Source organism: Hevea brasiliensis, chromosome 2 (genome assembly GCF_030052815.1).
Source record: "Hevea brasiliensis isolate MT/VB/25A 57/8 chromosome 2, ASM3005281v1, whole genome shotgun sequence".
Taxonomy (NCBI): domain Eukaryota; kingdom Viridiplantae; phylum Streptophyta; class Magnoliopsida; order Malpighiales; family Euphorbiaceae; genus Hevea; species Hevea brasiliensis.
The window spans coordinates 4,141,848-4,168,057 of NC_079494.1; the positions used below are offsets into that span (position 1 = coordinate 4,141,848).

General features: G+C 33.8%; 2 protein-coding genes across 3 annotated transcripts; both read left to right on the top strand.

The window, feature by feature from the left end:
- Nucleotides 1–11,566: 11,566 nt before the first annotated feature.
- Nucleotides 11,567–13,855, top strand: LOC110640042 (protein LIKE COV 3). Its single transcript, XM_021791199.2, has 6 exons — nt 11,567–11,767; nt 12,057–12,109; nt 12,359–12,468; nt 13,083–13,250; nt 13,326–13,550; nt 13,640–13,855. The coding sequence occupies exons 1-6, from the start codon at nt 11,627–11,629 to the stop codon at nt 13,744–13,746; spliced, it is 804 nt and encodes a 267-aa protein (XP_021646891.2). The 5' UTR covers nt 11,567–11,626; the 3' UTR covers nt 13,747–13,855.
- Nucleotides 13,856–15,223: 1,368 nt separating this feature from the next.
- LOC110640036 (glucose-6-phosphate isomerase, cytosolic) lies at nt 15,224–25,653 on the top strand. Of its 2 annotated transcripts, none has more exons than XM_058132756.1 (24): nt 15,224–15,532; nt 15,628–15,826; nt 15,937–16,013; nt 16,135–16,216; nt 16,297–16,344; nt 16,614–16,769; nt 16,849–16,945; nt 17,113–17,155; nt 17,682–17,749; nt 17,862–17,946; nt 18,237–18,285; nt 18,498–18,570; nt 18,646–18,706; nt 21,963–22,029; nt 22,364–22,420; nt 22,514–22,567; nt 22,703–22,831; nt 23,459–23,522; nt 23,609–23,682; nt 24,016–24,069; nt 24,151–24,219; nt 24,812–24,901; nt 24,997–25,104; nt 25,276–25,653. In XM_058132756.1, the coding sequence occupies exons 2-24, from the start codon at nt 15,776–15,778 to the stop codon at nt 25,324–25,326; spliced, it is 1,707 nt and encodes a 568-aa protein (XP_057988739.1). In that variant the 5' UTR covers nt 15,224–15,532; nt 15,628–15,775; the 3' UTR covers nt 25,327–25,653. The 2 variants fall into 2 exon arrangements, with proteins under 2 accessions (XP_057988739.1, XP_057988734.1); XM_058132751.1 differs by having other exon boundaries at nt 15,254–15,532; nt 15,776–15,826.
- The last annotated feature ends 557 nt before the right edge of the window (nt 25,654–26,210 follow it).

Consider the following 26,210-nt stretch of genomic DNA (forward strand, 5'->3'; position numbering starts at 1 on the left):
AACAGGCTCTAATAGCCTTATAGCATATCCCACCATGATTTCTTCCACAAGTTTCACATTGGCGAGGAGGTTAGGAACTTCTGGAACCCTGCTGACCAGATAGTGGAGGTTTTTGTCTTGAATATCTTCCCTTACCAGACTTCTTGCCACCTCTGCCATGTCCCCCATAGTTCTTCCTCTTTCCAGTAGGACCACTGGAACTCTGTTCTACTGATTTTTCCTCTTTCTCTGTCTTCTCTGATTTCTTTTTCTCAGGAGCTGCTTCAGACTCAATTCTTTCCAACTCTAGGGCTTGAGAAACAAGTTCAGAGAAGTTAGTGTGTTTGAATCCGACTACTTGTAATCTGATACTGGGCTTCAAGCCAGTTTCAAACCTCTTGCATCTCTCCCTGCTGGTAGCAAGTAAACTTACTGCATAATGGCTCAGGCGGAAAAATTCCCTTTCATACTCAGCCACTAATATGCTCCCCTGTTTCAGACTTAGGAATTCTTGTAGCTTCTGGTCTACATAAGCATCGAGGACATATTTCTGTCTGAATTCCCTGAGAAAGTCATTCCATGTTAGCACTGCAGGTTCTACCAGACTATGGGGAATGGTTTTCCACCAATCATAAGCATCCCCCTGTAGCAGAGATACTGAGTATTCAAATCTGAGCTCCTCTGTGCAATGTAGTTTCTTGAATACCCTATCCATCCTTTCTAATCACTGTTCAGCCTCTAGAGGATCTACTGTCCCCTTGAACTCTGTAGCCCTATATTTCATCAATTTGTCATACTGCCTTGCAGGAGATTGTAGTTGTACCACTGGTGTCTGTATTGGGACTTGAGTAGGCACATTACCAGCCATTTGTAGGAACATTGCAGCTATCTGCTGAGCGAACTGAGCAGGAATCACAGATCGTAGGGGCTTCTTTGAACCACTGACATTATGTAGGGCTGGGGCATCCCCTTGCACCTCAGCCTCAATAGATTGATCGACTGAACGATCACCCTCTTCCATAGTCAATGCGAGGATCTTAGATCTTCTGAATAAATAATACAAGGAGATTTTCTCCCGTTAGTGCATATTTATAATGTAATGTACTGTATGTATCAAACAATGATATTGAGCAGTTGTACTATGAAGAAAGAATATTCAAATTACAGGTGAAAACAGAATTTAAAAACTAGCTCTGATACCACTAAAACATGTCACACCCTACCCCTCTGTAAGGCACAACATGATCTCGTAGTATACCTAATGAATTACCAACTTCGTCTACTGATAACCCATTAAATACACTATAAGGGATTTTAAAACTTTTCTTACTTCTTTTACAGTAGTGAGCACTATTTACAGGTGTTAAAAACCTTTTTGAACTGAAGTGATAGAACTAACACATTTAAATTATTTGGAATTTCTGTAAAAATTTTGGCAGAGTGCCATCTGTATTTTGGATAAAACAGTTCTTCAGAAAACCTGTAAAAAGCACTTCAATATATTTCCAAATCTCAACTCCAACATATTTCTCAACACAACATATTTCTCAACTCAAATCCATAGTGATTTTTCAAAGATTGCGATACAAGAAATATAATACAATTTTTACAAGTCAAAATAACTCATAATTTATTTTACAACTTCAATGTACAATCTTATTTTACAACTGCTCAAAACCAAGAACAATATGTACATACAGTGGTCATACATTACAGTACAAAATGCAAAATGTGGTATATTCATTATACCTGATAATCTCTCGCTGGATGTACTAGCAGCCTAGTCTGCTGCCTTGTCAATCTGTCTACCTGCGACAGCAATGAGAAGCTATCGCTGAGACAATGTCTCAGTGGTGCACAATATTAACCAAATACAACTTTAAATCATAGTTCATAAATCATATAAATGATAGATACGTAAAACCATAGTTAAATTCAAGACAATGAATGTCATAAGGAATTTAACACAATATCACAATAAATCTCAGTAATCAAAACGTAGTTAAATTTAAAAGACAGTGAATGTCAATAAGAATTTAAACTCCATTTCACAAATTATCAAAACTCATAATAACAAAATTTAGTCAAATAATTTACAAACACAGTGTTGCCAATTCATACACAACTTAAGCCATGACACAAAATTTTCGATCAATGCTGCGTTGTACACCACGACAAAGCAATCACAACCCCACTAATCGAAATCAATGAGGAAGGGAGCTAGCTATATAATGAGTACTCATCCGATCACCTCAACTGGTAAACTAGAGAGGGAGAAAAATAAACGATCACGACTCCATAAATGGAGAAGGAAAATAAACGATCACAACCCCATAAATGGAGAAGGAATGATATGATACTGTCATGCTAAGTGTGAACACAAAATCAATTCCAAACATTTTATTCTAATGATTCGTGAGAATCTAATAAATTTCCAAAGTCATAATTTCATTCACAAAATGGCAACACAATTCATAATTAACTTCAATTTTCACAAATCACACTAAATCAATTTTTTCACAGTTTCAAACCATTTACAATGCTTTTCAAGCAATAAGTATCCATCAATATCATTCAAACAAAATTTCACAATTTCAAACTATTTACAATGCTTTTCAAGAAATAAGTATCCATTCAAACACATTTCCATAATTGAAAACAATAATATTCAAATAGTCATAATTTATTTCAATTGAAAAATTCAAAAGAAATAACTGTTGTGCACAAACCTCTGATAACTGTCTCCTGGCCTTGACTCAGTGTTTCCTTCCCTTTCCCTGAGTCTTTGTTAACTGAGAAACACAATTTGAAGTGTTTCAGTACTCATTTAAACTGTCTCTAACGATAATGCTTGATAATTAATCCACTGAATTCTAATATTTGCTTAGTCAACCTAATATGTCGACCCTCGATGCATTCTAGGTAAATTAGGTTTTAATGTTACTAACATGTCACATTCGATAGCCTTTTAGGGTTGGTACATACTACCAAGTTCATTTCCATGTATCTTGCATTTTCTTGCAATTTGCTGGATTCCGGGATACTAGTTTGACTTAGCCGGACGACCTAGTTCCCTCGGTTTTTGGGTTTCGGTCAAAACTAAAAACTTGTAGATCTATGTCTTATTGCATGCGGGGTAAAATTTCAGGTCATTCTGAATTATGTAGATCAAGTTATGGTCATTTTACTATTGCTGGTCAAAGTGCATCAAAATTGGTCACTTTAGGTCATTTTAGGTCAATTTTGGTTCGGCTAGTTTTTGGACCCGAACTTGTGCAAGCTGTTTGACTTGCTTATGGTCATTTTTGGGCTTTGGTGTCTTCATAAGACTTGTAGATATGGGTCTTAAGTATTCATGGTCAAAATTTCAGGTCAATTGGACCTGTTTTGAGTGAGTTATGGCCTAAACACTAATTGCTGCCCAAATGGTCAATTTTCAGGCCTCAATTGCACTTAATCCGGATTTGGTCATTTTTCAAGCTACCTTGCAAGCAGAATTTTAGCAAGCTTTCTTCATGAAAGTTGGCACATTTTGTGCCTAGTTTCACCTCCAATTGGTCTCATACCAATTGGAGCCACACACTTAAAGTTATAGGCCTAAAACACAAATTGCCTTATTGCATTTCTTTCATACACATCAAGGATCACTTCTAACACTTACCAAACTCAATGTTCAAGTCAATTCTGGTTGTATCATAACCTAAACATAATTCACAACACATTATAGGTCATTTTGGTAGCTTACAATTACATTCAACATTCACCAACAAGTGTAGAATTTGTCCAACTCAATTTACAACAATTCAATCATCAATTCATACTCATTTACATGTCCCACTTCACACCACCATACATGCACTCAAACTGCCATAACAACCAACACATTTTAACATCATTATTCCATAAACCAAGCATGAATTCCAGCATTCCTCAAGAGTTAGCAAACTGCCACAATGGTACACTTACATTCCATTACTTTCCAAGCTTTAAATTTCATTTTACATTTACATATACTAAGTATACATCACCCAAACAATTTCCTACACAATATACATTTAATCAATCATTTAATTCACCATTTACAAGCAAAATAAACTGCCTTCAAGGTGTTTTCATGGCTGCCAAAAGTACACTTCCCCATTCAACATCAAACTTCAAAAATATCTCCATAAATCAAACACCCATAACATCTTTACAAACTTTAATTAAACAATAATCAAAAACACAAACTTACCATTTTGGAAATTCTTCAAAACCTCACCAAAACTTCTTAAAATTGCTATCAAACTCTTCCTTGTGATGTAGGGATAAACTTTAATGAAGCAACCTTGGTGTTTGGAGGTGGAATGGAGGAGATGTGGGAGCTTGAATCACATGCGGCAATGGAGGATTTGGGAGCTCTTCACTACGGCAATGGTGGTTTTGAAGGTAAGATGAAGTATGAGTGGAGTAATCTGCCCACTTAATGCATATTATAATCCTTAGTGGTCCACTCACATAAATTAAATCATATTATATGTTTTAATTGATAATTACTCCATTTACCCTCCATTTTTGCTATTTACATTAGGTACCCCTAAATTAATTTTTCATTATATTTTCCAAGTGTAATATTATTTATTTTTAATGGACATTTAGGTCAAAAGACAACTTGGGATGTCAAATGACCACAATGCCCCTGTTCGGGTTGCATTCCCGATTTTTCGGTAACATCGGATTTTGTCCGTTTTTCGATTTCTCACTTTTCTTTGTACTAATTATTTAATTTTTCTTTGATATTTCTAATGATATTTATACTTCAATAAATATTTATTTGAGTCCTAAAAATATATTTCGTGGTTCTCCATGATCCGAGGGCTAGTCAACGGTCCACGCCGTGACTTTCCGGTGCGGTCACCCATCGCTAGGGTTCTCGGCTCGCTTAACTTGATTGCATTTCTTTACTATTATTTTTCCTTTGTTTTTCTTGTATTCTCTTTTCTTGTATTTCATTATTTTATGTCTTCTCACTCATAACGAAGTGTAGTTCTAGGCATCCTAGCTGTTCGAACAACACTGGTCAGCGGAACAGTAGAACGCACTACCGAACTTAGGGGTGTTACAAGTAGGAGCCAACACATGTCCATATACCCATACACAGTATAAGTATGAAAGCAGTATCAAACTCAAACCACCTATATACAAGATAATTGTGCTATCTCAGGTCTAAAGATTATATGCACTGATATGATTTATGATAATACATTGACAAGAGTAAACTCCATGTTTTTGTCATAAGTGTCACTGGTTCGGCCTACTTTTCATATATAAGTGCCTATCATGTTTGTTATATGGCATGAGACTCACCATTTGATCTTATTTACATCTCATATAAATAACTTGGGAACAAACACGATTACAATCTTTTGGATAAGTCATGTCCTTATTGTAAAGTATCCTCGATTGTGAATCAATTTATGATACTTTGTGCTAGAAATACTGTTACTCATGTTCTTAACAACTTAAGAATAGATTTTCTAACAAAATATCAATTAACCTTTTCTATTACACATAAATACATTATGTAAACAGAAAAGTAAAATTACCTTTTATTAATAAAATATGTACAAGATACATACTAAATGATATGTTCTAGGGCATAAACTAACAACTATAACTATTTGGGAGCAGCTATCTCAAGCTTTTCTATCTCAGTTTTTCCAACCTAAGAAAACCACTCATTTGAGGAATTTGATAGTGGCTTTTAAACCAAGGGATGATGAAATTTTATATAAATCTTGAATGAGATTTAAGGAGCTTGAAAGGTAATGTTCTTATCATGAAATACCCAAATTGATGATTGTTCAGAATTTCTATACTAGAGTTACTCCAGCCATAAGAAATATAATTGATTCACAAGCAGGAGGAGATTTCATGAGAATGACAAGTGAAGAATGCTATGATCTATTAGAGAAAATTGCTCATAATACCCATTTGTGGGGAAATCCAAGAGAAATTGAGCCAAAGAAGGCTGGGATCTATGAACTTGACTCAATTAGCTACATGAATGCAAGATTTGATTAGTTGACTCAGCTACTTAGTGATTTTTGTACAAAGGCAACAGTCTCAACTCCTACAACTATGCAATAAGTTGCCTACACCGATGGAACCCAAAGTTGTGGAGTTGATTACTCTTCTTATAGTGATGATTACTTACAAGAACAAGCTGCTTATGCAGGAGGTTATCAACAAAAACCTATGGGAAATTCTTATTCTAATGTCAACAACTCAACAAGGAGACCACAAGCAACTTTTGGTCAACAAGGTTAAAGCTCAAACTATGCTCATAACCAACAGTATATGCAGTGGAATAGGCCTCAGTTTTAGCCTTAATTTCAGCCCACAAGGCAGCAATAACCTGGATATCAACCAAGAGTACAATAACCCCTTCCACCTCCTGAACCAAAGCCAACCTTGGAAAACAGGATGGAGAAATTTTTTGCTGAACAAAGCAAGATGAATAGCAAATTGGAGGAAGAAATGCAACACATGAGACAAACCATGGATCAACTGCAAGCCCACAACCGTATGTTGGAGACTCGATTGGCTCAATAAGCAAGCTCATCGGGAAGCAAATCCTATGGCAAACTACCTAGCCAACCACAGACACTCATGAACAATGTAAGGTTGTGACCTTGAGAAGTGGTAAGAAAGTTGGTCAAGAGAATGAAAACAAGAAAGAAGAAAAGGAGAGCACAAAAGAAGAAAAATTAGTTAAGAGCAAGAAAAATGAAAAAAAAGAAGAAAGCAAAAGTGAGCAAGATGAGGGAGAGAAACCATACATCCCACCTGAGCCTTATAAGCCCACCCTTCACTGCCCTCAAAGATTCATCAAGCATAAACTGGACAAATAATTTGGTAAATTCCTTGAAGTGCTAAAGAAGTTGTATATCAATGTGCCATTCACTGAGGCACTATCCCAAATGCCAAGTTATGCCAAGTTCTTGAAAGGAGATTCTTACCAACAAGAGAAGGCTAGATGATTATGATACTATCAACTTGGGAGGGCAATGTAGTGCTATTATTCAGAACAAGTTACCTCCCAAACTCAATGATCCAGGTGTATTTTTCATTCCTTGTCATATAGGTGATAACTATGTGGCAAATGCCTTATGTGATCTTAGAGCTAGCGTTTGCCTATTGCCACTTTCAATATATGAGAAGTTGAATATGGGAGAGTTAAAGCTCACAAACATGTATATTTCATTGGCTAACTGTTCAATTAAGTATCCAGAAGGCATTCTAGAAAATGTGCCTATCAAGGTTGGAAAATTCTACATTTTGGGGGATTTTGTCATTTTAGATATAGAAGAAAACAAAAATTCCTATCTTGTTGGGAAGACCATTTTTGGCCACAGCTAGTGCACTAATTGATGTAAATGGTGAGAAATTGACACTTAGAGTGGGAGATGTTCAAATGATATTCAACATTAATCCAGCCATGAAGAAGAAGCATGAAGAAGTTGAGTCTTGAAAAAGCTATCCACAAGACTCTCTTGAAAATTGCTTAGTCCATGGTGGGAGCATTGATGATGACAATCCTCACATAGTTGCTTTTGCACAAAACTTGGAGAGCTCTCCACCACATCCTGAAGCTACAATTTTTCAGCTTGAAGAAGTGCAAACATTAGAGATTAAACCACCATCATTAAAGGTAAAGGATGCCCTAAAGGTAGATCTTAAACCTTTTCCTTCCAACCTCAGGTATGCTTTTCTTGGACCCAATGAAACATATCCTATTAAAATTAATGCATCTTTGACTGATATTGAGATTGACAAATTATTGAAAGTTTTGAGAGAATATAGGAGAGTTTTGGGATTTACAATTGATAATATAAAGGAAATTAGCCCAACACTTTGTATGCATAAGATTGTCCTTGAGCCAAAACCAGCACCACCACCTCCACCAGATGGCAAGGGCAAAGGAATTGTTATTCTTAGCTAGACAGTTTTACTTGCAGCATTTATATTTCATGTTTTTATTTATGTGTTTATTTAGTTAGTTCTTTTAGTTACTTGTTTAGTTAGCTCTATCCTCTCATAGCTTGTTTAGTTAATATTTTGTTTGTGTTTTTATTTGAGATAGTTGCTTATTTAGTGTTTTTAGTTATTTGCCAGTACATTTTTCTTTTTATTTTGACTCTTTAATGCTTTACTTGTTTTTAATATGCTCATTTGGAATTTTTCTTGTTGAATGGCTATATCTTGATTACATTCTTACTTCCATATTTCATTTTGTGCTTCATGGACCCTATTTTTCTTTTTACAAAGTATAGCAGCAGCTCAAAAAATTTTCTTTAATTAAATTGGCTGCATGTTCAATGAGGTAACAATTTGCCACTACTTATGTAACAGGGTAACATCTATCCACTTTCTTTTAAGTTGATTAGGCTTACTTTTCTATTTTTTTTTATGCATATATTAGTCACATATTTCCTGCATAGTATTTGAGTGAGCCCATTGAATTTATAGCCAAATTATCCCATTCCTTGCATTCTTTTAACATTTAGGACAATGTCCAATCTGAGTATGGGGGAGAGGGTAATTTTTTTGCAAAAATTATTTTTCCTTTTCATTTGCATATAGTTACATAATCATTCATTAATTCATGCTTGTACATACTCACACATATTCACTGCATATAGCTTTATATACTTAGTTATACATACTTAGTTGCATATAGGTTCATTATACATTCATGCATTTCATTTATTCATTAATTTTTTTTTTGGATTTAAACCAGTATTTGAATTCCAGAAGTTGCTTATTTAAGCAATCTAACTTGCCTCTAGATGGTTAGTGGAATGAAAGTTTTCAGCTAGGTACAAAGTCTTAAGCATTATTTTTTCTCTTATTTAATAGCTAAAAATTAATATATTCATCTAGGTATGCAGTTTTTGATTAGTTATTTTGAATTCTTGAGTGTCTGAATAAACCTCTAAGGAAGAAAATGGTTATTATTGTCTTACCATTCCTAGAACAAGCATCTTAGATCTTTCAAAGTGAAATTTTTAACTTGCATTTTATAAAAATATGATTTGGGCATTTCTTTATATTTTAAACCTCATATTTAGCCTTAACCTACCTTAATTTCATTTCAATCCTTGGAAACCCCCTTGAACCTTAATTTCTTAATTTCTTTGGAACCCAAATCATTTACCTAGCCATAAACCTAAACACTAAAACCTATTTATGAGAATAATATTGTAGCAATTATGTGCATTTAAAAAAAAATAAAATAAAATATGAGTTAAAAAAAAACTTGGAGGATTGAAATATCTTGAAAAGTGCTAGAATAATTGTAACAACTTGCTAAAAAGTCACCAAATTATCCCAAAGATAATTTTGGGTGTGACATAAAATAGGGATAAATATAAAATCAAAAGAATATAAAAAGTAGTCTCTTTATATAATCATAGAAGTAAGTTAGTACTTGAGATTCATTGTGAATTTCTTTCCTCTTGAGTTGAAAAAAAAATATTATAAAAAAATTATAAAAAAAAGAAAAAAAAAGAGAGAATATTGGATGCATTTTGAGTTTCATGATTAGTATTATTCTCATATTTTATTTTGTTTATTTCCTTTCTTTGTTAACCACAATTTTATCCTATTTGACCCAATTACAACGGTTAAAAGACCTAAAGATTCTTTGAAAAATGCTTGTTACATTAGTGGAGTTAGATCTTTTGTGCTTGCATATGGGTTTGACAATACAATCCTCTATACATTACTCACCATCTATTTGAGACACATTGGCTATCTATTTCATTTAGGTTTGTTTAGGTACAATTGACTCTTGTAGCTAGTTGGTATTTATTGCTTGGGTTGATTGGTTAATTCTTAGCTATTCTGTAATTATTGAGAGTGATTGCTTCATTCTTTGTGCTTTACTGGTGAGAATTTAGAATGTTGGTGGCTAGAAGTAAGTTGGTGGTTTGGATTAGTAATTTTTGTATTTTCAAAGACTGATTCTATTCCCTTTCAAATGAGTTTTAATGAAATTTTGTTTGGGGACAAGCAAGAGTTTGAGTATGGAAGAATTTGATACAAGCATTTTATACCATTATTTAGGTATAATTTTTATACATAATTTACCATTGTTTATAGCTATTACTGTAGATATTAGCATATATTTAGTTAATTTTGCCTCTTTACACTTATTAGTTTAATTTTTGAAATTTATTTGTTTTGTATGTTAAATTTAGAGAATTTTGGTAATCTTTTAATCAGAGCGGCCATTTGGAGGAAATTAAAATTGAATTGTATAATTTTAAAAAGAAAAATTTGAAATTGAGTTTTAAAGAAACAGAAAGTTGCACAACTTATGACACAGCTTGTGTCACATGCTGTGTCATTGTTAGATATGAAGTTTTCCTCAGGCAGAAAGTTATACAACTTGCAACACAAAGTGCAACACAACCGATTCAGCTTATGACATTTTAATGAAAACTGCTGACGTGACACTTTTATTCCTCTGATTTAATACATCATTTTCTTCAGAATCTTTTGTCCTTTAACCCATTCTAGGGCAGACCTCTAAACCATGTATAAACACATTTTTCTCTTTCTTTCCACAAGGAGAAAAGAAGGGAGATTTTGCAAGAGAGAGAAGCACGTGAGATCGAGGCTTGCTACAGAAAAGGGAAGCCATCTGCAACGTTCCAGCAGCAATTTCTTCACCATTTTTACTGGATTTTTCTATCCCTTAACTTAGATTTTCATTTCTTCTTCATTTCTATACTTGGGTTTGTCTTGAAATCATAATTTGTGAGTAGATCTTTGAGATTCTAGAGATGGATATGTAAATATTGCTTTGTATTTTGATTTTTGAACTGATTTAGCCATTTAAATGAGATTTGCTGCATTTTAATTTATTGCTTATGAGTTTATTGCCTTGCTTGATGAAAGGGCTCTCATTAAGTTAAGTTTTAATCCTTAACAGATGGATTGAAAAGTGAATGTTTTGGATATATAATCTTACAATAAACTTAGTTTTCTTGGCGTTAGAGATAAGTTAAGAAGATTAAAGGGACTTTTAAAATCAATTAGAGCTTTAATTGAGTTTTTATCAGGTTTGAAATACCGTAAAAATAGATTTTGATTTAATGAATACCAACTTTGAAATGCTTGAGAAAGGTTTCAAAGAATTAATAATTTATTTTCCTCAAAATTACAATTTTTATATATTTAACTAAATTGAAGATAAACCATATGCAAACTATATTAAAAATTTTATCTCTAGAATCATTTTAATTTTTATTAAAATTAAATTTAATTCCTTCCAATTTCATAATTAATAATTTCAATTTTAATTTTAATTATTTAATTTAATTAATTATTTAATTTAATTTAAATTCTTTAAATATTAATTTTAATTTTAAATTTTATTATTAATACCTTTAAATTTTAACATTTTTATTAAATTATTCTTTTATTTTTAATTTAAGCTCGATTCTCTCTCCGCATAAACGATATTTTTAAAAGCTATTTCCACTTGTCCCTCCAAAGAGCACAGAATTCCCGTTGTTCGTTAAGACGTTACGCAAGAGAAACAGAGTGAAGCAAAAAGCTAATTAAAATCGAATCTGAAAAAACAGGGAGAGAAAGAATGACAACAAGAGATATGGAGATAGAAGGAGATCTAGAGCTGTTGATACCAGTCGCAGAAATTCCGCAAAACGCAAAATGTAAAACGTCGTCGTCTTCATCTACCGTTGGCTCCTCTTCCCACCGTCTTTCTGGCCTTGAGGTTCACCATTACTTTGTTTTATTTCTGCCCCCTTTTCATTTCATTGATAGCATTTCAGGCTCTTACTATCCGCAATATCCATGACATTAAGAGAAAAAAAGTTTTCAAGATGCTGATTTTCTTTATTTTTTTTAATCAGATGATTTTCTGTATAATTATTTCTGCTGGGTTCATTAAATATCATCTCTGGGATACTTTATAAATTTACGATTTTGTTAATTTAGAAATCAAATAGACATGACGAGAATAGATGTTTATTTTATAAAGTTTCCTTTACACTCTTGCATAGGCAATATCAAAAGTAGTACGCAGCTGGGCTTCAAAAAAGTTTATGACAGGATGGTGAGTCTTTTTTACTTTGTGGTGCATTACTATTGTTTGCTTTATTAGGATTATTTAAGTCCCTCTCAGAATTTATACCTAACATTGCTTTCATTTGTAAGAAATTCTTAATATGTAAATTGAAAGTTGAGGAGCTGTTGTGTGTGTTTTCCTTGTAACTATGATTAAATTGATCACATACTCATACTATAAAACATAGGAAGAGTATTTTATATTTTCTTTTCATGATACACATTGCATTATTGGCAGTGTCATTCTTCTTCCAATAGCGGTCACATTCTACATTACGTGGGGTTTTGTTCATTTTGTGGATGGTTTCTTCTCTCCAGTCTATGATCATCTGGGTATCAATATTTTTGGTAAGTAGTGCCACTATGGCTTCTTATGAATGAAATTTGATAGCTGATGTATGTGAGTCTTTGTTCCATGTAATTAGTTCTCTGAACTATAGACAGCTGGTAGACAAAGTTTTGAAGTTAGTGATTTTGTTATCTTTTTCCCCTTTTTCCTCTTCCTAGAATATGTTAAATAAGGCTCAATCTTCACCAAGATGGAGAGAAAGTAAATCATAATTCCTTTGAGGACAATGACTGATTTACAAGGACAACATCTAGTGGAAGTTTTTGTGCCAAGTTGCCTCAATGTCAGCAAAGAGAAGATCAAGTTCCAATCATATAGTTCTTTGCAGGAACTACTCTGCTATAAACAGAGCTAAACCAAGTGTTGTTCAATGTGGGATTCTCATGTAGATTATGAAAATGGTTTGAAATCAGCAAATCATTATCCAGATCATAATATATGAGCTGAGCCTTAAAAAAATGATTAATTTTCTTGCCAATTTGAGGTCAAAGATGTTGATTCACGTGATTATCCAGCATTTCTTGTCCAAACTATTGTTTTAGTCTTCAAGGGGCTTTTGGATCTCAAACATTTTATCAACTTTCATTTTGAGACTGATGCAGCAATATTGCAGGTCTTGGGTTTGCTACATCCATCACTTTTATATTCTTAGTTGGCATTTTCATGTCATCATGGTTAGGAGCTTCTGTTCTTACTATTGGGGAATGGTTTATTAAGAAAATGCCACTCGTAAGCTATATATATTCTTCCTCAAAGCAAATTAGTGCTGCAATATCTCCAGGTAAGTATTTAAATATACCATGTAGTCTTATCTTCCAGTATATGAAACTCAAAGCCAAATGACATTCACTTTCAGATCAGACTACTAATGCCTTCAAGGAAGTGGCCATCATAAGGCATCCTCGTATTGGGGAATATGCATTTGGATTTATAACATCCACAGTGATTCTTCAGAGGAGTATGGGTGAAGAAGAACTCTGCTGTGTCTATGTCCCCACCAATCACCTGTATGTTGGAGATATATTTCTCATAAGTACAAAGGATATTCTGAGGCCCAATTTGTCTGTTCGAGAAGGGATTGGTATGATTTTCTAACCGAAGATTAGACAATTGTATATTTTTCAACTGTAAATGTTCTGGCAGATGAGTTTTGGTTTTCACGTGGTGCAGAAATCATCATCTCTGGTGGCATGTCAGTGCCTCAAATAATGACCACAAAGGATGCACAAACCATTCCTGCAGCAAGACTTTGCAAATACCCTTCATCAAAAGTATAACTGCGGGAATCTTTTCTGATGTGCCCAAAAAAAGTATAATTGTGAGACTAACATAAGCAAGTTCTCGTTTATAGTTTTTTGTTGAGAAATAACCAACAACCATTATGTCTTTTTGTGTGGTGCATGCAGATGCCTGTGTGTTCACTCTGATTTAATGTTAGTCTGTTCCATAACACAAGAAGCAGAGTTTTGTGAAGAAACTATAGATAGCGGTGAGCATTCGGTTTAAATCGAACCGAACCGAACCGAATCGAATTAAATTATAAAAACGGAACCGTAAATTTTAGAAACTAAACCGAACTGAAATGTGTGTTTTAAACCGAATCGAACCGAACTGTTCTATTTTGGTTCGATTCAGTTTAAAACCGATCGGTTTGATTTTTTGTTGATTTTTTAATTTAGATTTGATTTTCAAGTTATTTGGTCTAATTTTAACTTTGGTTTGAACCTAATAACCATTAATCAATGAAATTAAACAATTAATATATATATATATATATATATATATATATATAATTAAATATAATTCATAAATTTTTCATAAAAATAAATCAATTCAAAAATCAATTCGGTTCGATTTAGTTTGATTTGACTATATAAATTACTATTCGGTTCGGTTCGGTTTAACCTAATTTTCTCTCTTCAAAACCGAACCGAAATAATCAAAATTTTTATAATGTAAAATTGAATCGAACCGATTTAATTTTAAAATCAAATCGATTGAATCGAATTGACTCGGTTTGGTTCGATTTTTCGGTTTGAACCGAATTCTGCTCAGCCCTAAATATAGAGGATTGAAAACTGCTAGACTAAGGCCAGTAATTAAGAGGAGAATAGATATGAAACCATTAGTTGAGGACATTTAAAGAGTGATATAGGTGCAACGCAATAGATGGGAGGCTGAAGTTCTCTCGCCTTAATTCGGCTTCTTTACTCTCTTCGTATTTGATTGTGAAATGCAAATAAATCCCTTTGTTTTTTCTTTTATGTATGCTTTTCTTTACTGAAAACCAGACTACCTCTAATCCTTTTAATTTCTGTTTGCATAATAAACCATAACCAAGATTCCAGCTTCATTTTATTCAGTGTCTTCAATTTATAGGGTCGTTTTAGTGTATTTCTTAATTTCAATTTGTATCATATAAATCGTTTAATATTTAAAATTTTTCTGATCAAATTTCGTTAAGAGTTCCACCAAAAGCTGAGCCGAAAATGTCATGTTATCACTTTAACATCTCTTGCTTATAACAACAATTTGAGTAATAATATTAAATAAATCTTAAAAACTTAAAAATTTAGAATATTTCTTCTCTCCATAAACGGTGCAGAGATGATATGGGCCCAAGGGCGCCCAACAGCACCACACAATGATAGGATTAGGGCTGGGCAAAGAGACGACGGTTGGGCCGAAAAAACATCTACAGGTCGAAGCTTTAAAAAACAGAGAGAATAATAATAATTGACAAAAGAAGGTTAAGATGAAAGTGCGTGCTGGTACTGGCAGTGGTCACCTATCTCATTGCCTAAACCTGTGTGCGCGAGTCGCAATCAAGCTAAAAATTCGTGGGCATTAAAGCAGAGCCGATCAGCCACTGCATCTGATCCGCATCGAATGCCCTCTCGCCTCGACTCAGCTTACACTTGTCTTTTCCTCGCAATTTCACGTACTCCCTTCCTCGAAGTTTCTTTGCTTTTCCTTTTAGCACCCATCGATCAATCTCACTTGAAACAAACTTCTTCTTAGCATCCTCTTCCAGCATAAACAGTCTCTCCCCCTCTCTCTCAGGTACTTTTGGCGGCATCCTCTGGCATCATCAGTTGATTTAATTGGATGATTTGATCGATCATTTGATTATTTTTTTTCCCTTTTTTTTGTTGTAGATTTAACCATATTGAAAGTGAATATGGAAATAATGATATCAGCTAAATTCTGAGAAATTTTTATGGCTTTAGCTAATCTAGGTTCTATTGATTGATTGTTTATGTATGTTCTGTTGGATTCTAAAGTTTTCTATATTTAAATTTTTAGATGGCTTCATCAGCTCTAATCTGCGACACCCAGCCATGGAAGAACTTGAAGGTGAAAGAAGAGAAAAGAAGTTCGTTACTTTGTGTTATCTAAACTGGCAAAGGATAATTCTTACTAGTAAATCGGTATTTGATGGATTATAAACTCATCCGTTTGTGTAGGCACATGTTGAAGACATTAAGAAGACTCATTTACGCGATTTGTTGAGCGACACTGAGCGATGCAACTCAATGATGGTGTATGTTTCTCAAGTTTCTTCCTTTTATCTCTCACATTTGATATACGTAGAAATGGTTATGCAATTATCCGAGAGTCGTTGCTATAAGCTTTTTTTCTTACGTGAGTTGTGTTGTCCATAGCGAGTTTGATGGAATCGTGCTTGATTACTCACGGCAACAAGCCACTGTTGACACTGTGGATAAGCTTTATAACTTGGCAGAGGTAAAGTTGGGTTCTTTCTGTGTTGGACTATAGTGGGTACTAGTAATATAATTCTCTTGTTATATTGCCTATTAATGCAGGCAGCGCATCTCCAGGAAAAGATTCATCGTATGTTTAATGGGGAGCGTGTAAGTCACATTTTCACCCCATAATCCGACTCTCATAGTCATACGCACATATTGTTTTACATGAAGACATTTGGGTTCGTTAAAAATTTCACTTTTCTTTTTCAAATGTTTAGCAATGGCAAGGTGTCTACATTTTTTTAATGGAAAATCGTCATGTCATTCATATTTGTAATGTTTTTGAGCAGATTTATGCATTTTAAAATTAATTCTAACTCTTGAAAATTACAGATTTTTTAGTTTGTTGCCTTATGTTTGAGTGGCACTTTCAGATCAACAGCACAGAGAATAGGTCAGTGCTTCATGTGGCTCTTCGTGCTCCAAGGAATGCGGTTATAAACAGTGATGGCAAGAATGTTGTACCAGATGTTTGGAATGTTCTTGACAAGATCAAGGAGTTCTCTGAGAGGGTTCGCAATGGTTCCTGGGTAACAGTCATTCTTCCGAGTTTTAGTATTCATGCAGTATGCATGCCTGAGTTGTATGGTAACAGACTAATGTTTCTAGGTTGGAGCTACAGGGAAACCACTGACTAATGTTATTGCCATTGGTATTGGTGGCAGCTTCTTAGGCCCTCTTTTTGTACACACAGCTCTTCAAACAGGTACTCTGATTCTTCTTTTATTAAATTTGCTGCTCGGATATATATATGTTTTGGGTTCAATTCTGTTTTTCTAATATAAGTTTATCTTGTTTTATGGGAAAGCTTGCCTAGAGCACTAATTGTTTACTGTCCTAGAGCACTAATTGTTTACTGATGGCAATTTACAGATCCAGAGGCTAGCAGATTTGCAAAAGGCCGCCAGCTGCAATTGTAAGTACTTGTATATCACTATAACTTTGCAATTTCTTGATTTAATTATCGATAGCATGATGCTGGTTGTGCGGATAGCTGTTTGTTTTCCAAACTCTTCTCCGCACAAAGCCAGGCCACAAGGTTCCAGGTTTTTTAGCAAAGGTCCACTTGCCTTCAATAGTGGAAATACACTGCTTTTGCAGTAAAATCTAACTTCCGTTTTCATTGAATTAATTTCTAAAGGAGTCATAAAAGCTGGAAATGTTGTCTATACTCTAAGCTTGTCTGAAAATTTTGTAGGATTTTGAGAAATAATGTTAAGTGTTTATGCATGGGAGGGATTATTGCACATTGTTCATTCCTGAGGTTTAGTATCTAATATAATGAACAGTGCAAACGTTGTAACATGGTATCCTCTCAAAAGAGTTGTAGTGCTTATAGTGAATGCATTTTTCATGTAGATATGTTTGTGCTTATGACCATATCTTGCAATTCATTACATGTTCTGTGATGCAATGTAATCTTTGTTTTGTATTTGGTACAGTCTTGCAAATGTTGATCCAATTGACGTTGCTAAAAACATTGCTGGCCTAAGTCCTGAAACCACCCTTGGTAAATAATTAATTTTTTTTGTTTGTTTTCATCTCTTTTTATTGTTATTTTTTAACTAGAGTTTTGTTTTATGGGTTCAAATGTAATTCTGTTCTTTTATTTTTTTGGGTAGTTGTTGTGGTTTCTAAAACTTTTACTACTGCTGAAACTATGTTGAATGCACGGACGCTAAGGGCATGGATTTCGAAAGAACTTGGGTAAGTGCAAAAACTTACTACACGTTGTTTTGGAGTTCCAGAAATATTTGTCACCGGATCACTTAGAATATGGTGCTTAGTATGGAACAATTTGGAATCAAAAGAAAAACTGTTAGTGGATTTAGGAGTGGGAAATCAATGCATTTTAAGTTTAAATGAAGCATTGCCATCTTCTTGGAGTGCTTGCAAATAATTTACATATGATATACTGTATTATGATTCATCTTGAAATTGTAATATCTATTCTCTTGTTTTGATTGTAAACATGTAAGTTTGTAAATTTTTTGCAGACCTTCTGCTGTTGCAAAGCATATGGTGGCAGTTAGCACAAATCTTACGGTACAGTTATCCTTCTTTCTTTATTGTTCATTACTTTGTAGCATATTTGATAGACATGGTCTCACCAGCCCTCTATACCTGTTAATGTATGGATGAAATGAAATGCCCATGAACGAAGTTGTTCTAAGCAATTAAGTACATCAACTCTATATAATGAGTACAATTCGTTATTCGGCTGTCCATATCTTCAATTTTTCCTTTTAAAAATGCAGCTTGTAGAAAAGTTTGGCATCGATCCTAATAATGCTTTTGCATTCTGGGACTGGGTTGGTGGCAGGTACAGCGGTAAGTTTCTTCACCTTTTCTGAGATGACACTGTGATGAGTTTGATGTTTGAACTTAATTAGATTCTTCTTGCAGTTTGCAGTGCTGTTGGTGTATTGCCTTTGTCTCTCCAATATGGTTTCTCAATTGTTGAGAAGTATGGTAACTTCTTTCTACTTTTGAATTTCTGACAATTAAATGTAGTATAAAGCTGAGCATTCGGCTTAAACCGAACCAAATTAAAATAATTGAATTGATGAATATTAGAAACAAACCGAACCAAACCAAAATATCTGAAAAACTGAACAGCTCTAATTTGGTTTGGTTCGATTTGATTTATTTGGTTTTGGGCTTCATTGGGCATTTTATTTTAGACTTGACTTTCACCACCATATTTTTTCTGATTTGGCCTTATTTTATTTGATTTGAATCTAATAATCACTAATTAATAAAATTAAATAATTTATATATATAAACAAATATAAATATCACACATAAAATTCCTATAAATTAATTGTTTCACGGTAGTTGCAAATCCAGACATAACTAGTAATTTCTCTGTGATTAAAGTTGAAAATAACCTAATTACACACCAACATGGGTTCAAAATCTTTCATAATAAACTAAATCATAAAAAAAAAAGACAACAAAGGGCAAAATCCCAATTTTCTCAACTGAGATTCAATAATCTATTTCATCAAGAGAGACAAAAAAATCAGCAATCCATTTCATCAACAACGAGAAATTGTGTTGATGAAGATGGAAAACACAATAACCAATCATAAAAAATTAAAAAAAAAGATTGATATTCAAAGGGTGAGAGCGAGGTTGTTGGGATACAACTATGCTGAGAAGAGCCTGTGATGTCATGGTGTTGATGAACACTTGAGATATTGCGATGTTGGGAATATCAAGACACAGAAATGGAAGTGCGTGATATGGGCGTCGCGTTATGCTTGGATAGTTGGAGAACTCGAGAATGCGCTAGTCGGTCAGTGACTTGATGGTTCAACACATAACATGCAGTGAAAGTCACAACAAATGGCAAGGGTGAACGAAGAAGAGAGTGAGAAGAAGAGACGAGGAGAGAGTAGTGCCGACAAAGAGAGAAAGGAGGAAAAAGAGGAGAGGAGGTAGGGTTTTAGAAAGTTAAGAATTTATATCAAGATTTGAACGGATAAGATCTCTTACAATGGACGGTTGAGATTTTAGTTAAGGGAAAAAAATATAGCAAAATATGCTGATGTAGAGGATCGATTTCAAGACACAAAAGTCTCAATAGTCCCAAGTAACAATTGAGCTACAACTTGTTAGATGTAGGGGTGAGCACTATTCGGTTTGAACGGAATAAACTGAACTAGACCTGTCCTAATTCGGTAATTCGATTCGGTTTCATTGTAATTCGCTTCGGTTGAATTTTAGTTTTTAAAAATTTTCATTTTTTTGGTTTGGTTTTGAAAATAAAAATTGTGGTTGAACCGAGCCGAACCAAATAAATTAAAATTGAAGATTAATGGTGCATCTAAAAGCTGTAGCTTAGTGGTTACTTAGGACAATTGAGGATTTTGTGTCTTGAGATTGATCTTCTACATTAGCATATTTTGTTATATTTTTTTTCCTTAATTAAAATCTCCACTGTCCATTTTAAGAGATCTCATTCGTCCAAATCTTAATATAATTTCTTAAATTTCTAAAACCCTATCTCATCATCTTTTTTTCTTCATTTCTCTCTTTGTTCATTTCTCTCTTTGTCGGCACTACTCTCTCCTCATTTCTTTTTTCCACCCTCTTCTTAGTTCATCCTTGCCCTTTGTTGTTGTGATGTGATTTTCACTGACCGATCAGCGCATTCAAAAGTACTCCAACTATCAAAGTATAGCGAGATGCCCATATCACGCTCTTCCATTTCTATGTTTTGATATCCCTAGCATCCTAATATCTCAAGCGTTCCTCAACACGATGACATTACAGGCCCTTCGCAACACAGTTGTATTTCAACAATCTCGCTCTCAGCCTTTGAATATCAACTCTTTTTTTTTTATTTTTTATGATTGGGTATTGTGTTTTTCATTTTCATCAACACAATTTCTCGATGTTGCTGAAATTGATTTCTAATTTTTTTCTCTCTCTTAATGAAATTGATTATTGAATCTCAGATGAGAAAATTGAGATTTTGCCCTTTTTTTTATTATGATTTAGTTTATTATGAAAGATTTCGAACCCATGTTGATGTGTAATTAGGTTATTTTCAACTTTATTCATAGAGCAATTACTGGTTGTGTTTAGGTTTGCAACTCCTGTGAAACAATTAATTGAAGCAATTAATTTATAAGGATTTTATGTTTGATATTTATATTTATTTATATATATAAATTATTTAATTTTATTAATTAATGTTTATTAGGTTCAAATCAAGTAAAATCAGACCATATGAGACCAAATACGGTTGTGAAAATCAAGTCTAAATAAAATGCCCAATAAACCCCAAAACCGAATAAAATCGAACCGAATCAAATTAGGGTGGTTAGGTTCTGTTCGATTTTTCATATATTTTGGTTTGGTTTCTAATATTTATCAATTCGGTTATTTTGATTTTGGTGATTCGGTTCGGTTTGAATCAAATGCTCAATCCTAATTAGATGCAACATTAATCTTCAATTTTAATTTATTCAGTTCGGTTCGGTTCAAATGGATTTTTATTTTCAAAATCGAATCGAACTGAAATAATCGAAATTTTTAAAAACTAAAATCAAACTGAATCGAATTACAATAAAAACTGAATCGAATTACCGAATTAGGGTGGTTCGGTTCGGTTTGTTCAGTTCAAACCAAATAATGCTCACCCCTAGTGCAGCATGCGCTGCATATATGTTGGAATTTTAAAAATTTTTTTCTTTTCATTCTCCCTTCTGCAGTTGAATATTGGATGACGTATAATATGTTCGCTGTGGATTGTTTTTGCCATTTTGCTCCTTTTTCCTCTGGTTTGGGTTGTTGGCAGTGATGTGAGATTCTTTAGCCACATTATATTTTAGTTAAACAGTGATTGGACAATTTATTACTTTATTTTTCCTTGATGATAAGAGCAATGAGGTTGAAGTTGAAATTATTCCTTCTGAACAAACTGCAAACTAAACACATTTGATATTTGTTTGTCTTTTGGAGCCACATTTGTATGCCTTTCCTGCAACATTATTTTGGTGGCTGTTAGAAATTATTGCAGAAGTGCTGAGAATTCCTGATCTAATGCGTTGATGCATGATATGCATTGCTCCTTTTATTTCTCTCACTACAGAGCTATAATTTCTAACTATACTGTTTCACTAATTTAACAATTAATTTGTGGCTGTTATTTTCTTATGATTTCATTTCCTTATGAAACTAAGAACTTTTTTATTTTCTGTTCTTTTTAGGTTCTTGAAAGGAGCATCAAGTATTGATCAGCACTTCTCTTCAGCTTCATTTGAGAAAAATATTCCTGTAAGGTCCCAGTACCATGAACCTTATCGAATCAATAGTTTTGCTTTTATCAATCAGAGTTGTTCGCTACTTATAATTTTGGGGGTGGTCTAGGGAGAATCAAGCAGCTAGTGGTTTGAATGACAAGTGATTTTGGTCTTGTTGAAGCATTGCATTCGTTAAATCCTACTATAAGTCTTTCATGTTTTGGCTTCATTAATGCTATATATATCATTCACAATTAGATTATATCTACACGATCCTTTTGCTGGATTATCTTGATAGTCCTTGGGATAGTTATCCTGGATGTGCTTTATTAAATTCTTATTGGATGTCCATTAATTTTAACCTGCAGGTACTTTTAGGTTTGTTGAGCGTATGGAATGTTTCATTTCTTGGATATCCTGCAAGAGTGAGTACTTTTTCACTGTACCATATTTGAATTACTAGTTATTTTATTTTCTCAAATTTTTGTACCTCATAACTCATTGGCGTAATCTCTCAGGCCATCTTACCTTACTCCCAAGCCTTGGAGAAATTTGCCCCACACATTCAACAGGTAAGTCCATCAGTGCCCCCAATTCTCTCTCTCTCTCTCTCTCTCTCTCTCTCTCTCTCTCTCTAATTAAAAAGAAAAGGGATGAATTCTGCTTGTTGTGGTCCTTGTATACCTTGTTAAATTACTTCAATTTAGGTTAGCATGGAAAGTAATGGCAAGGGGGTATCCATTGATGGTGTGCCACTTCCCTTTGAGACTGGTGAAATTGATTTTGGTGAACCAGGGACAAACGGTCAGCACAGTTTTTATCAACTAATTCATCAGGTGACTCTCATATTTTGTTATACATTAGATATAAGTAACTTTTCAACAATGGACAACTGCGTGAGGCCTTTTAATTTCAATTTTTACTTGAGTATAGATCAATTTGCTGAATCTTGGTTCCAAATTGGGAAGATTTGTGGTCTGCTATTAATTTCCAGAATAATTATTTGGGCCATTACATTCCAAGTATTTAGGGCTTTAGCTTTTATTGCTCCTGCACTCAACCACTGTCACTTTAAGTTTACTTTCCTATTACAGGGGTACAAAATTTTAGGATTAAGGTCTATGAATGCATTCTGCTCTCTAACTTCATGAACTTATGCTTTGAAACAAGATTTTCCCATAAATATTATTCAATTGACAATGTGCTGTGTTTTGATAAAACTGACGCTGCCCAATAGAATTGATACATCATGCTTTTATGGCCTCAAACATTTTTCTCATCACACATTTTGTTTTGGTAAAATTGAAAATCTCTATGCTCATGATGTGTTATGCTGACTTGAATGGCTTCTTATATGAAGCAACATGGGGTTTTTCTTCTGCCTCGTGAAGATCTAAGATTTTATTCAATTGTCAATGCATTGCAAGATGCATTAATGCTATTTATTCTTCTTGAATATTTAGGGACGTGTAATTCCTTGTGATTTTATTGGTGTTGTGAAGAGTCAGCAACCTGTATACCTTGAAGGTATTGTTAATTATAAAAATCAGCAACTCAGGTTTTGAAGGATTTCTGAGTTATGTTTTTTTTATATGAAAATAATTTTTTGACAGGGGAGGTTGTGAATAACCATGATGAACTCATGTCTAACTTTTTTGCACAGCCAGATGCCCTTGCTTATGGGAAGGTATGTTTATGCTTTCTGTTATCGAAGTTCAAGTTATCAACAGATTATGTAAAGAATCGTTTTACATATTTTTTTTCTTAATGAAGTAAATTTACTATCTTCATGGAAAACTTGTGATTTACAATGGATCACATTAACTACTAGTTACAAGGTATTACATTTTATTCATACCATTCCTTGTGATTTTGAATTTATGCCTCTGACCAAAAGGAATAGAAAGATAAAAAGAGCAAGATATATCTGCATGCTTTGGTATTAGATACTTTTCCATCTCCTTCATAATGAAGTAGTTGATTTAGATCTAAATGTTTGATTAAATTTGGTCTTTTGTAGACAGCAGAGCAGTTGCAAAAAGAGAATGTCCAGCAGCATCTAATTCCTCACAAGGTTAAGTCCTAGCTGCTTCTCTATTAGTTGTTGATTTACTTCAAGATGATTATTCTTAGCTTCCGCATTATCTTTTTTCAGACATTCTCTGGCAATAGACCTTCTCTCTGTATTCTGCTTTCCTCATTGGATGCTTACAGAATTGGACAGGTTTGTGGTTTCTTGCTCATATGTGGAATGGCTGATTCATACTCTTTTCAAAGTAATCCAGGAGTGGAAATTTTCTGGTATTATTGTGATTTGTTGTGCTCAAGTTTCCTTAAATGGTCCAGTGAAAATGATGTATCAGCATTCATGTGCAGATGTTCATTATCTTACCATTAGCAGCCTGAACTTGTTTATGAATCAGACTTTGAGTTGAAATTCTGCCAATAATTAATAATCCAGACAAAATTTCCCATGCTAAAGCAAAAATATTTGCATGAGAATAGAAGTGGCATGTAATTCAGACTTGGAACTTGTCACTTGAATGAACATAATCAATGATAAAGGAATAAAGGTCTGTACCCCTAATTGCCATTCTTGGTCTTATCATGTTATGGGTTTATCCCTTTTCTGATTCTCTTGACTATGCTTTTCTGCTTACTTATATGTCCCTTTTTCTTTGGGTTCAATTTCACACTCTCACATGCTTAGAATCTTAGATGCTTCATTTCTCATAATTCAATTGGTGCAATTATGTATTCGTTTATTGCTCTATGTATGCTGCCTAGTTGCAATAAAATCTGCCTTTCTATTTCAGTTACTGGCAATCTATGAACATAGAGTAGCTGTTCAAGGCTTCATATGGGGAATCAATTCCTTTGACCAATGGGGAGTTGAGTTAGGGAAGGTAACTGGGGATACCCTATGTGGTTAATTCCATGTTACACTAGTGTGCTACTACACGACATATACCTAATCATATCTGCCTCAATTTGTTAACAGTCACTGGCTACACAAGTCAGAAAGCAACTTAATGCATCTCGTACAAAGGGAGAGCCAGTTGAGGGCTTTAACTTCAGCACTACAACAATGCTAACAAGATACCTAGAGGTAAGGCCAGAGTTTTCCCCTTGGAAGAAGGATAAATAACCAACATATTATGCAGCACTGTTATATGAAAAGTTTGTTAAAGATTAAAATAATATTAATAAAAAGAATATGGCACAATGACAAAGGGGAAATATCGCGGCATTATCACTGAAATTAAACTATACTTGGCAGGAAAGTTCGGATGTCCCAGCTAATCCTCAGACTCTTCTACCTCGGATATGACTCTGGGTACTGTATACTTCAGCTGACCATTTTTTTGATGAACTGGAAGGCTTTTGGCTTCATTTTGTCAGTATATTTGAATATCACAGGCATGGCACCTATCCACTTGCCTCAAGTATTTGAGACTCTCCCAATGTTTAAGATCCTTTTTCAACAAGAGCATGGCTATCATGAGGATATGCAAAAACTTTGACATGCACGTAAACTATCATGGAATTGAATTTGTGTGTAATTTTTGTTGATGAATCCCAAATAAAAGTTGTGCATCCAGTGGTATTTCTCAAACGAGTCCAATATATGTATTAAGCATTGAAGAGTTTTTACCAACTTTATCGTCGTCATTATAACATTAGAAAGAAAAGGTAAAAAAAAAAAAAAAAAACAGCAGTGGTGTGAGAACAGTGATCCCAATGAGTGTTGAAGAGTACTGATGTCCGCAAATGGCGTTGGCATTTTGGAGTTAGGAAGGACAATGGGGCGGGGGTGGCATCTCTCCGTCTCCACCCTATAGGAGTCTAGAGTCTAAGAAACGGGACGAGATGAGATTTTCTATGGGAATTTTCTTTTTATTTTTTATTTTAATTTATTATATTATAATATAAATTTATTTATTCAAAAATAAAATATAAATTAAAAATATAAATTTTAAACATAATTTAATAATATATTTATAATTTTTATTAAAATTATAATATTTAAATATATAAATATATAAAATAAAATATTTTTTAATAAAAATAATTATGTTATCATGGTGAAGCGAGTTACGAAGATTCGAGATGGGAAGGTCTCTCTGCTTCTGCTCTGCATCCTGTCCTCGTCTCGCTTGATGTCGTGGTGGGCTTGAAGAAAATTGATGACATGTTGAATTAGAGTTCAAAAGT